This window comes from Rhinoraja longicauda, chromosome 21, assembly GCF_053455715.1.
Source record: "Rhinoraja longicauda isolate Sanriku21f chromosome 21, sRhiLon1.1, whole genome shotgun sequence".
In the NCBI taxonomy this organism is placed as follows: domain Eukaryota; kingdom Metazoa; phylum Chordata; class Chondrichthyes; order Rajiformes; family Arhynchobatidae; genus Rhinoraja; species Rhinoraja longicauda.
The window spans coordinates 5,979,062-5,991,057 of NC_135973.1; the positions used below are offsets into that span (position 1 = coordinate 5,979,062).

Below are 11,996 nucleotides of genomic sequence, written 5' to 3' on the forward strand. Positions count from 1 at the left end.
ATGAATTATTAAAAGATTGTAATGCCCAAGAACATTAATATTTTCAGTATGAAGCTCAGTAGGGAAATGAATAGAAACTTTATTTCACAGTAACCTTCAGTACAGTTTAATAAGCAGTTTCAAAAAGGATTATCAACAAATCTAGAGGACAATCAATGACATTGGTTAGAGAGGACAGTCTGATGTAGATGTAACTGGGTTATGACAAAACTAATCAGACCAAAGTAACACCAATCAACTATTCAAGGGAGGTTTGCAGGCTAAATAATTTATTGTTTCTGAACTTAAGTTATACACAAGTCCAACTTATTACATTACATCACCACAAACTGCCCTACCATTGTGACAGGGCGCTTTAGACTTGGGGGCCTCACTAATCTGTATGTAATGTTGGGTGCATGTCGCTTTATATAGTTTACAACATTCACAAACTTTAGTTTTTAAAAAGTTTTAATTCACTGTTCCATAAAGAAAGCTGGCTCCATAAAGAAAGAAGTGAGCTACAGTGTTTACAGTACATCTTACCATGGTCCATATAATTCTCGATTAGAAATAACATTGATTGCAAATAGATTAAAATCTACTTCATCAAGAAAAGAAAGTTTAACCAGAGCAACCTCTGCATCCGCAGTGTGTGCATTCAATGATCCTCCCCTGCAAGAGAAAAAATATATTATTAAAAAACTATTTCAAGGTATAAATGGTGTTCACTGTTAAACTCCATTCATCCCAGGCATTTGTTGTGCACCCTGTATCACCTACCCAAAACCCACCTCTATCTAATACTAGACAAAGTGGCCCAAACCTCTCCTGCATTTGGTGCAGCAACCTCTCCTCCCCGCTCCCCGCCCCTCCCCCTCCCCTCTCCCTGCCCTTCCCCCCCTTCCACAGCACTCTGCCCTCCCCTCTCTCCTCAACCCCTTCTCCCCCACTCCCCCCTTCCCTCCCTCCTCTCCTCCCCTCCCCCTCCCCTCCTTTTAAACTTTAAAATGTGAATAACTTAAAAAATATAAGACCGATTTCAATAAAACTACTTGCATTATCACTAAAGTGACAACAGTGAGTAAGGTGGGCCTAAAATTGTCGCGCTATCGTGTACCGTTTTGGCTGAAGTTCAGTCACAAACAAGATAACAAACGAGAGTTTTAGTATATAGATACCTTGGCAACATCTTAAGGCAGGGGTCAGTTCCATAAATTTCAAGTTAGGATTATTTCATAGTGTGTTTTTGCAGAATGCAGAAGAACTCATGTTAATAGATGTAACTTGGGAAGTCTGGACAGTTTTACTGTTGAAAGGAACTTTCAGGGCATCATGGTGGCACAGAGGAAGAGTTTCTGCCTCACAGCGCCAGTATGCTCGGTTTCCATCCTGACTACGGGTGCTGTCTGTATGGAAATTGTTCGTTCTCCCCATGACTGTGGGTTTTCTCCAAGATCTTCGGTTTCCTCCCACATTCCAAAGACATACAGGTTTGTAGGTTAGTTGGCTTGGTATAAGTGTAAATTGTCCCTAGTGTGTGTAGGATAGTGCTAGTGTACAGGGATCGCTGGTCGGAGTGGATTCGGTGGGCCACATGGCCTGTTTCCGCACCGTATCTTGAAACTAAATAAACTAAAGCTGGAAACTCACCACCTCGAGCTTGCTTTTGGGGACTCGGCAGATGCAGTTTGTTCCAAAGTTGGTGTCTCGGGTTTGAATACAACGAAGACAGCACAGATTTTCATAGCCTTGCTTCTTCCACTTAGCAATCAGATTCTTGTCAGCGTATCCCTCCCTTATGCAATAATCATAGAGCTCTAGAGTAAAAGGTTAGAATGTTGCAATACCCGACACACCATTTATAGAACAGCCATCTTATATCAATACACAGAGAAATCCAGTCACATGCAGAAGACCCTTGGAAAAACTGAAAATAATCACAACTTTGCACTCAATTAATTACCCCAAATCAAACATCGCAGACACGGTGGGAATAAATGTCAAGTCTGTTACTCCCTCTTCACTGGACGGAGCGTTTATGTCCAGTCAAATGCCTCCCCACTTTGCAAGCTGGTCAAAACTACACTTGTTTTTCTCACCTACCAATTGAAAATCATCAAGGGCGAATTACCCGCCAATAATCCACTTACTTTTTTTCATCAAAAAAACAGAATCGTTGTTACTTTCTTTGAGCCAATATTCATCTTGCACTGTAAATCTCCACAAGGTAAGCTCTCCATAGGACAAGTAGCCATAGGCAACAAATGCCCACATCCAAGAACCTGTTTATTTAATAAGCTTCACAAAATCCTAAAATGTAACTTGCCAGTTTAAGGCAGATATGGTAAAAACATTTAGGCTAGAACATGTCTCAGCAACAGTAGGAGCGTGATGGATATGAGACTGGTCAGCAAAGAAATTACAGCACTGCTATTCTGCAAAAGGCCAAATTAATATTTTTATTAAAAAGTATATTACGATGTTTCTGTGCAGGAATAAATTAGAACAAGGTAAAAAATTAACTTTCCAACAATTTAACCATCTATTACGTTATGAAGAATGTATGACACAGATTTAATTGAGCAATTTTGCTTTTTGAGATACATAGTATTTATTTTTAACAAGCAAGACCTCCAGTGATTTGTACATTTGATAGGAATTTATGGACACGGGTATAATTAGAAAACAATTAAGCAGTGAAAAATACAATGCATTTAATATTTGTACCTCTGCTTATCGCCTTTCTCTTGTAGAATAGGTCAAATATGTATCGTGTGCGTTGGTGGTGGAGTCTGAAGATGGGCCACAGTGATTCTACCTTCCTCTTTCCTTCATGGGGCTCTGTCTCAGCTGCAAGAGATGTTTAAGAGTTCAGCAGAAACTTAAGATCCAAGATTAAACATTTCTTTGTTTCAACAACTAGCTTTTTTCATCACATAATAATACAAATTCGCTAATCCCCTTCTTGACCCACTCCAGTGATGCCTCACCGTGAAAAGTTTATTTTTAGGTTACCTCTTAATCTTCTCTATTTCAAAGACACCAGTCCTAACTCTCCAAACTCTTATTATTGCAGATCATAAGGTCATAATGTCATGTGATAGGAGCAGAATTTGCCCATCAAGTCTACTCCGCCATTCAATCATGGCTGATCTATCTCCCCCTCCTAACCCCATTCTCCTGCCTTCTCCCCATAACCCCAAGTCAAAATATCCATTGACTTGGCCTCCACAGCCTTCTGTGGCAAAGAATTCCACAGATTCACCACCTTGTGACTAAAGAAATTCCTCCTCATCTCCTTCCTAAAGGAACAGCCTCTAATTCTGAGGCTATGTCCTCTAGTCCTGAGGCTATGTCCTCTAGTCCTGGACTCTCCTACTATGTCCCTGTTATCAGATGTTCCTGATAATATCTTATAGACAATAGACAATAGACAATAGGTGCAGGAGTAGGCCATTCAGCCCTTCGAGCCAGCGAATTAACCTAGTGAACCTACGCTGCACGCCCTCCATAGCAAGAATATCCTTCCTCAAATTTGGAGACCAAAACTGCACACAGTACTCCAGGTGCGGTCTCACCAGGGCCCGGTACAACTGTAGAAGGACCTCTTTGCTCCTATACTCAACTCTTGTTATGAAGGCCAACATTCCATTGGCTTTCTTCACTGCCTGCTGTACCTGCATGCTTCCTTTCATTGACTGATGCACTAGGACACCCAGATCTCGTTGAACTCCCCCTCCTCCTAACTTGACACCATTCAGATAATAATCTGCCTTTCTATTCTTACTTCCAAAGTGAATAACCTCACACTTATCTACATTAAACTGCATCTGCCATGTATCCGCCCACTCACACAACCTGTCCAAGTCACCCTGCAGCCTTATTGCATCTTCCTCATAATTCACACTACCCCCCAGCTTAGTATCATCTGCAAATTTGCTAATGGTACTTTTAATCCCTTCGTCTAAGTCATTAATGTATATCGTAAATAGCTGGGGTCCCAGCACCGAACCTTGCGGTACCCCACTGGTCACTGCCTCCCATTCCGAAAGGGACCCATTTATCCCCACTCTTTGCTTTCTGTCTGTCAACCAATTTTCTATAGACTCTCCAAAACCTTTGCAACTTTCTTGTTATCCAGTGGCCTAACTGACAATTTATCAAGTCTAACCTTTCTTCTTTGCAGTTGTCTTTTATTTCTCAGATTATGAATCTGCACGCGAGATGTGATGAAAATAATTTGGCAGTGGCAGGGCAGTAGACATTGTCTACATAGCCTTTAGCAAGGCTGTTGACAAGGTCCCAAATGGTTGGCTGGTCTGGAAGATCAGATCATATCGAGATTTGCCAGGTTCCTTTGGGACACAGAACTTTAGCCCACCACAATCTGTCACCTAAAGTGAAAACAGAAAGTGATGGAACTACTCGACAAGCCAGTCGCTGTCTGTGGAGAGAGATACTGAGCTGATATTCAGATTGGAGACCTGAAATATTGACCGTGTTTCTATCTCCACGGATGTTGTCCAACCTGCTGATGAGTCACAGCATTATTTTGCTCAGTTTTCCAGCAGTATGTTGCGATTTATAGCCTCTTGTCCTGGCCATTTCTCCCTCACTGTCAGGCCAATTAAAGGTACTGACCTCCACACGACTGAAGGGACCTACTGGAGGAACTGTCTCGAAAAGGCAGGTATTATCATTAAGGAACAACGCCTCCCTGGCCAGGCTCTCATTTCACTCCAACCATCCGGTTCTGGAATGCTACACCACACTAATCTCAACTATGAACTGTCTTTGACTGCATCAAGAACCACAGGTTTGTTTTGCACTAGTATTGTTTTTTAAAAAGAGATAGAGTGGAAACAGGCAATTTAGCAGACCGAGTCCACGCCCACGCTGACCATCGATCACCCGTTCACACTAGTTCTATGTTGTCCCACTTTCTCACCCACTCCCTACACACTGGGGGTAATTTTAAGAGGCCAACTAACCTACAAACCGGCACATCTTTGAGATGTGAGAGGAAAATGGATCACCGGAGGAAACCCAAATGGTCACAGAGAGAGCATAACATGTAAACTCCACATAGACAGCACTCAAGGTCCAGATTGAACCCTGTCTCTGGCACTGTGAGGCAGCAGCTCTACCAGCTGCACCACAGTGGTTATAATCTAATTGATTTTTTTGGTTATTATATATTATCTGTATGTACTATGTTTACAAACTGTTATACTGCTGAACGTAAGACATTCATTGTTCTTTTGTCAGTACATATAATAATTAAACACGCTGACTCTGGGCACAAGAAATTGCAGCTGCTGCAATCTTGAGCAAAAAAAAACAAAGGAGGATCACAGTGATTCAGGCAGCATCAGGAAAATGTGGATGGAACATTTTGGTTCAGAACCATTCTTCAGACTGATTGTAAGGGGGGGGTGGATAAGAAACTTGGAAGGGAGGAGGGGCAGAATAAAGCTTGGTAGTAATAGGTTGAAAGCAAAAGAGCAGCAGGAATTCCAGAGAGGTGCAGTGTGAGAGGGTCACACAGAACTTTATATTTCAGCTCACGAACCCGTCATTTGACCAAATAGGAAACATTGAGTCAGTTTCCCTTCCCTTTGACCAGCTGAGTGTTTCCACCATTATCTGTTAGGTTTAAATTTATCATTGTCATATGAGCTAGGTACAGTGAAAAGCTTTGTATAGCTTGCTATCCAAACAGATCATTTAATACTGGGCATAAATACAATGAAGTTAAACTCAAGAACAATATATGGAGCAAAGGGGAAGATTCAGAGTGTAGAATATGGTTTTTAACATTGTAGCGCACCAGCTCCAGAGACACAATCCTATGTCAGTTCAGTTTCAGTTTAGTTTAGTGTAGCGAAGTACAGTGAAAAGTTTTTGTTGCATGGTATCCAGTCAGCAGAAAGACATTCCATGATTACAATCAGCCCATTTACAGTGTATAGATGCATGAGAGGGGAATAACGTTTATTAGTACAAGGTAAAGCCACCAAAGTCTGATCAAGGATAGTCCGAGAGTCACCAAAGAGGTAGATAGTAGTTCAGCACTGTTCAGTCTGAAGAAGGGTCTCGACCCGAAACATCACCCATTCCCTCTCTCCTAGATGCTGCCTGACCTGCTGAGTTACTCCAGCATTTTGTGATACCTTCGTGGTGTTGGTGAGTGCGAGGATGAGGGTGGGGTTGGGGATGGTGAGGGCGAGGATGGGGTCAGTGAGGGTGGAGTTGGTGAGGGTGAGGTTGATGAGAGTGAAGATAGCGTTGGTGAGGGTGGGAGTGGGGTTGGTGGGAGTGGGGTTGGTGGGAGTGGGGTTGGGGTGAGGATGAGAGTGGGGATGGTGAGGGTCGGGATGAGGGTGAGGATGGTGTTGGGGATGGTGGGATGGGGTTGGTGAGGGTGGGGATGGGGTTGGTGAGGGTGGGGATGGGGTTGATGAAGGTGGGGATGTTGGGGGTGGGGATGGTGATGATGAGGGTGGGGATGGGGATGATGAGGGTGGGGATGGGGATGGGAGGGTGGGGTTGGTGAGGGTGGGGATGGGGGGGGTGGGGTTGGTGAGGGTGGGGATGGGGATGGTGGGGGTGGGGTTGGTGAGGGTGAGGGTGGGAGGGTGGGGTTGGTGGGGGTGGTGAGGGTGAGGGTGGTGAGGGTGAGGGTGAGGGTGGGGGTGGGGGTGGTGAGGGTGAGGGTGGGGTTGGTGAGGGTGAGGGTGGGGTTGGTGAGGGTGAGGGTGGGGTTGGTGAGGGTGGGGTTGGTGAGGGTGGGGTTGGTGAGGGTGAGGGTGGGAGGGTGAGGGTGGGAGGGTGGGAGGGTGAGGGTGGGAGGGTGGGGTTGGTGAGGGTGAGGGTGGGAGGGTGGGGTTGGTGGGGGTGGTGAGGGTGAGGGTGGGGGTGGTGAGGGTGAGGGTGGGGGTGGTGAGGGTGAGGGTGGGGTTGGTGATGGTGGGGTTGGGGTTGGTGAGGGTGAGGGTGGGGTTGGTGAGGGTGAGGGTGGGGTTGGTGAGGGTGGGGATGGGGATGGTGGGGGTGGGGATGAGGGTCCCCACCCGCCCCGGTCCCGGCCACCGCCTCCAGCACAGACGCTGCCCGGACCCACACTTGTAATGGCGGCCGCCTCAGCGCCGTCCCTCTCCCTCTCCTTCCTCCTCTCCTTCCTCCTCTCCTTCCCACTCACCCTCTCCCTCTCCCCTCCCCACTCACCCTCCCTCATCTTCTGGTCCAGCTCGTCCAGGGTGGGCTCGATGAGCTCCCATCCGTCGGGAGGCGGCTTGCGGCTCCGCTTCACCTTCGGCATCGCTGCGGCTCCGGTTCCGGCTCCTCTCAGCCAGGCCCAGGCCCAGCGTCGCGCAGATCACACGTCACCGGCCCGGTCAGCCAGGCCCAGGCCCAGCGTCGCGCAGATCACACGTCACCGGCCCGGCCCGGCCCTGCCTGCCTACAGCCCAACTGCAACCAAGCACAACAAAGTACACAACCAGCTGGAACAACACAGGTTACAACATGACATTATAGACAATAGGTGCAGGAGTAGGCCATTCAGCCCTTCGAGCCAGCACCGCCATTCAATGCGATCATGGCTGATCATTCTCAATCAGTACCCCGTTCCTGCCTTCTCCCCATACCCCCTCACTCCGCTATCCTTAAGAGCTCTATCCAGCTCTCTCTTGAAAGCATCCAACGAACTGGCCTCCACTGCCTTCTGAGGCAGAGAATTCCACACCTTCACCACTCTCTGACTGAAAAAGTTCTTCCTCATCTCCGTTCTAAATGGCCTACCCCTTATTCTTAAACTGTGGCCCCTTGTTCTGGACTCCCCCAACATTGGGAACATGTTTCCTGCCTCTAATGTGTCCAATCCCCTAATTATCTTATATGTTTCAATAAGATCCCCCCTCATCCTTCTAAATTCCAGTGTATACAAGCCTAATTGCTCCAGCCTTTCAACATATGACAGTCCCGCCATTCCGGGAATTAACCTTGTAAACCTACGCTGCACGCCCTCAATAGCAAGAATATCCTTCCTCAAATTTGGAGACCAAAACTGCACACAGTACTCCAGGTGCGGTCTCACCAGGGCCCGGTACAACTGTAGAAGGACCTCTTTGCTCCTATACTCAACTCCTCTTGTTATGAAGGCCAACATTCCATTGGCTTTCTTCACTGCCTGCTGTACCTGCATGCTTCCTTTCAGTGACTGATGCACTAGGACACCCAGATCTCGTTGAACATCCCCTCTTCCTAACTTGACACCATTCAGATAATAATCTGCCTTTCTATTCTTACTTCCAAAGTGAATAACCTCACACTTATCTACATTAAACTGCATCTGCCATGTATCCGCCCACTCACACAACCTGTCCAAGTCACCCTGCAGCCTTATTGCATCTTCCTCACAATTCACACTACCCCCCAGCTTAGTACAAAAAGAATTCAAGGTCAATAACCAGCAGATGCAAATTCTGGCGTGTGCCAAAGATGATCACAGTGTCACACAGCTGGGAGCAAGCCCTTTGTCACCCAACTGGCCCACACTTACCAACAATGTCCCATCTACAATGCACAATAAACTGGAAGAAAAGGTTGTAATATATATCATGTAAATAACCAGGAGATGCAGATTCTGGTGTGTGCCAAAGATAGACAATAGACAATAGGTGCAGGAGTAGGCCATTCGGCCCTTCGAACCAGCACTGCCATTCAATGTGATCATGGTTGATCATTCTCAATCAGTACCCCATTCCTGCCTTTTCCCCATACCCCTGACTCTGCTATCCTTAAGAGCTCTATCTAGCTCTCTCTTGCTCTCTAGCTCTCTCTCTCTCTAGCTCTCACAAAGTGTCACACAGCGTGGGAGCAAGCCCTTTGTCACCCAACTGGCCCACACTTACCAACAATGTCCCATCTACAATGCACAATAAACTGGAGGACTAAAGGCTATAATATATAATATCATGTAAATAACCAGGAGATGCAGATGCTGGTGTGTGCCAAAGATAGACACAAAAGTGTCATAGAGTCATACAGCGTGGAAACAAGTCCTTCAGCCCAACTTGCCCACGCCAACCAACATGTCCCATCTAGACTAGTCCCTCCTGCCCACATTTGGCCCATATCCCTCTAAACCTGTCCTACTCATGCACCTGTCCAACTGTTTCTTAAATGTGGTTAAATATATATAATTTCACCCCTCATCCTCCTGCGCTCCAAGAAATAAAGTCCTATTGTTTTTTTAATGTTGCTTAAAAAGCTACAGCACCGTGTTCTTTTGCCCACCATCCTTTGTGTAAAAAAAACTTTGAATAAAGAAACTTGCCCCTCAGGTTCCTATTAAATCTTTCTCCCTTCACCTTGAACCCATGTCTTCTGGTTCTTGATTCTCTTACTCTGGACAGTGTGCATTTACCTTATCTATTCCTCTCATGATCTTATACACCTCTATAATTTCACCCCTCATCCTCCTGCGCTCCAAGAAATAAAGTCCTATTGTGCTCAACCTCTCCCCATAGCTCAGGTCCTCGAGTCCTGGCAACATCCTTGTAAATCTCCTCGACACCCTTTCCAGTTTGACAACATCTTTCCCATAACAGGGTGACCAAAACTGAACATGATACTCTAAATGTGACCTCACCAATATTTTGTACAACTTTAACATGACCTCCCAACTTCTTCACTCAATATCCTGACTAATAAAGGCCGATGTGCCGAATACCTTCCTGACCACCCTATCTACCCGTGATGTAACTTTCAAGGAACTATGTACCTGCACTCCTAGACCCTTTTGCTCTACAACACTCCCCAGAGCCATGCCATTGACTGCCTAGGTCCTGCCCTCGTTTGACTTCCCAAAATGCGACACCTCACACTTCTCTATATTAAACTCCATTAACCATTCCTCAGCCCACCTGCCCAACCGTTCAGGATCCTGCTGCAATTTCTGACAACCATCTTCGCCATCGACCACGCCACTCACTTTATTCACATCTGCAAATTGCTGGAGTAACTCAGCGGATCTTTGTTTCTAGATAACCTCTTCTGCACCCTCTGCAGATTATTGTTTAAGTGAGAAAGCTTCAAGAGTATTTTTACTTGTCATATGTACCGACAATGGAACAATGAAATTCTTCCTTACTAATTGAGACATAGCTTTAAAATTATGATTTCACACAGCATCGTGGTCAGCAGCAAGGTGTGATACATTTTCAAAACCATTGTTTGGGTATGAAAATATTTGCAAATCCCTATTTATGCCGTTGAATTTTGATAGCCATAAAAAATAAATTCTCTGATGTGATACTTTGTTCTGTCAGCAGATGGTAGCATTGCCACAGCAATAAGTAGCAATTTTGTACATTCCAGACAACATGTCAACCCTTCCCATATACCAAATCAAAAATAACAAGGCCTCCAAAGCAATCCCTTGCTCCCTGCACCAATCCCACAGCCATAGATTCATATCCCCGATCTCTCTGTTCCTGCCCTCACTAGCACGAGGTACCGGAAGCAATCCAGAGATAACCACTCTGAAGTGTGAATGGAGTCAGTGGAAGGGTGATTGGTTTGTGTGATGATCTGGGCTGCGTCCACAATTTGGACAGGTACATTTGGACTAAGATAGCTTTAGAGGGATATGGACCAAACACAGGGAAGTGGGACTAGAGTAAATGGGGCATGTTGGTCAGTTTGGGCAAGAGGGCCTGTTTCCATGTTGTTTGATTCTCTGTCTGACTAAGAAAGGTGTGAGACTCGCCACCCCCCCCTGGCCATATCAGTGGAGACCCCAAAAGCAGAAGGGAGTGAGACAAGTGACTTCATAATTCCTTTATTAATCTTGTTACTGTATTCACTACGTTAATAAACATAGTTTCTTTGTAACTATGAAGTGTCGGTGCCAAAACATGGCGACACTTGTGTACTGCCTAAGTGAGGTCTACTATATGATTTTACCGCATTGTATGTAAATCAAAGCATTTCACTGTACCTAGTTACATGTGACAACAAAGTATCATTGAATCGTTGAATCATTCTTCAATCTGAAGAAGGGTCTCGACCCGAAACGTGACCCATTCCTTCTCTCCAGAGAAGCTGACTGTCCCGTTGAGTTACTCCAGCACTTTGTGTCTACTTTCGTTGAATCATTGAATTGTTCTTTCTCATTCATTGATCGAAATCCTCAAAATACTCTTGCATCATCACAACAACAAACCAAAGAAAATGCCGGAACTTTGAATAGCAAGACACGGCACTTGCTGAAAAGGCCGAACCAAAATGAAATGCTGTGAACATCCTGCAGATCAGGCAGCATCTGTGGAGTGAGAAAAACCAAATGCAGGTGGATGACTTGACTTCAGAAATAAAACAGAAAATGTTAGATATACGCAGTAGGTTAGGCAGCATCTGTGGAAAGAGAAGCTGAATAAATGTTTCAACTTAAAGAACCTTCATCAGAAATTGGAAAGTGAAAAAATAAAGAAATGGAAGAGCGAGAGAAACTCAGTGGGTCAGGCAGCATCTGTGGAGGGAATGGGCAGGTGATGTTACGGGTTGGGACCCTTCTCTCGGTCTGAAAAAGGGTCCTGACACGAAATGTCAACTATTCATTCCTTCCACAGATTCTGCCTGGTCCACTCAGTTCCTCCAGCATTTTTTTTTGTTGATCAAGATTCCAGCATCTGCAATTTCTTATCAAAGAACAAATGTAGTTGATCAAGAGAGTGAAAAGCTATCTGTATTGACAATGGTACAATGAAATTCTTACTTTCTGCAGCTTTACCAGCCCATCAATGTGATAGCACATAAATAAATATACAATAATCAACAATACAATAAATAAATAATCAATAATACTAGGTAACCCGACATAATAGTGCAAAACTGAAGTAAGTTGTGCAAGCAAAACAAAATCCATAATAGATCATAGTTGCTGAGATAGGGTTGTGGTTAGGGTTGTGCAGTGTGGTTCAAGAGACTGATGGTTGCTGGAAACTGTT

The 11,996-nt window shown here is 45.1% G+C and overlaps 1 protein-coding gene across 1 annotated transcript; it reads right to left on the reverse strand.

The window, feature by feature from the left end:
- Nucleotides 1-7,382, reverse strand: bud31 (BUD31 spliceosome associated protein). Its single transcript, XM_078418422.1, has 4 exons — nucleotides 7,210-7,382; nucleotides 2,710-2,832; nucleotides 1,633-1,799; nucleotides 1-654 (listed from the first exon to the last, which is right to left on the reverse strand). Exons 1-4 carry the CDS (start codon nucleotides 7,301-7,303, stop codon nucleotides 604-606), a joined length of 435 nt encoding a protein of 144 aa, XP_078274548.1. The 5' UTR covers nucleotides 7,304-7,382; the 3' UTR covers nucleotides 1-603.
- Between the last annotated feature and the right edge of the window lie 4,614 nt (nucleotides 7,383-11,996).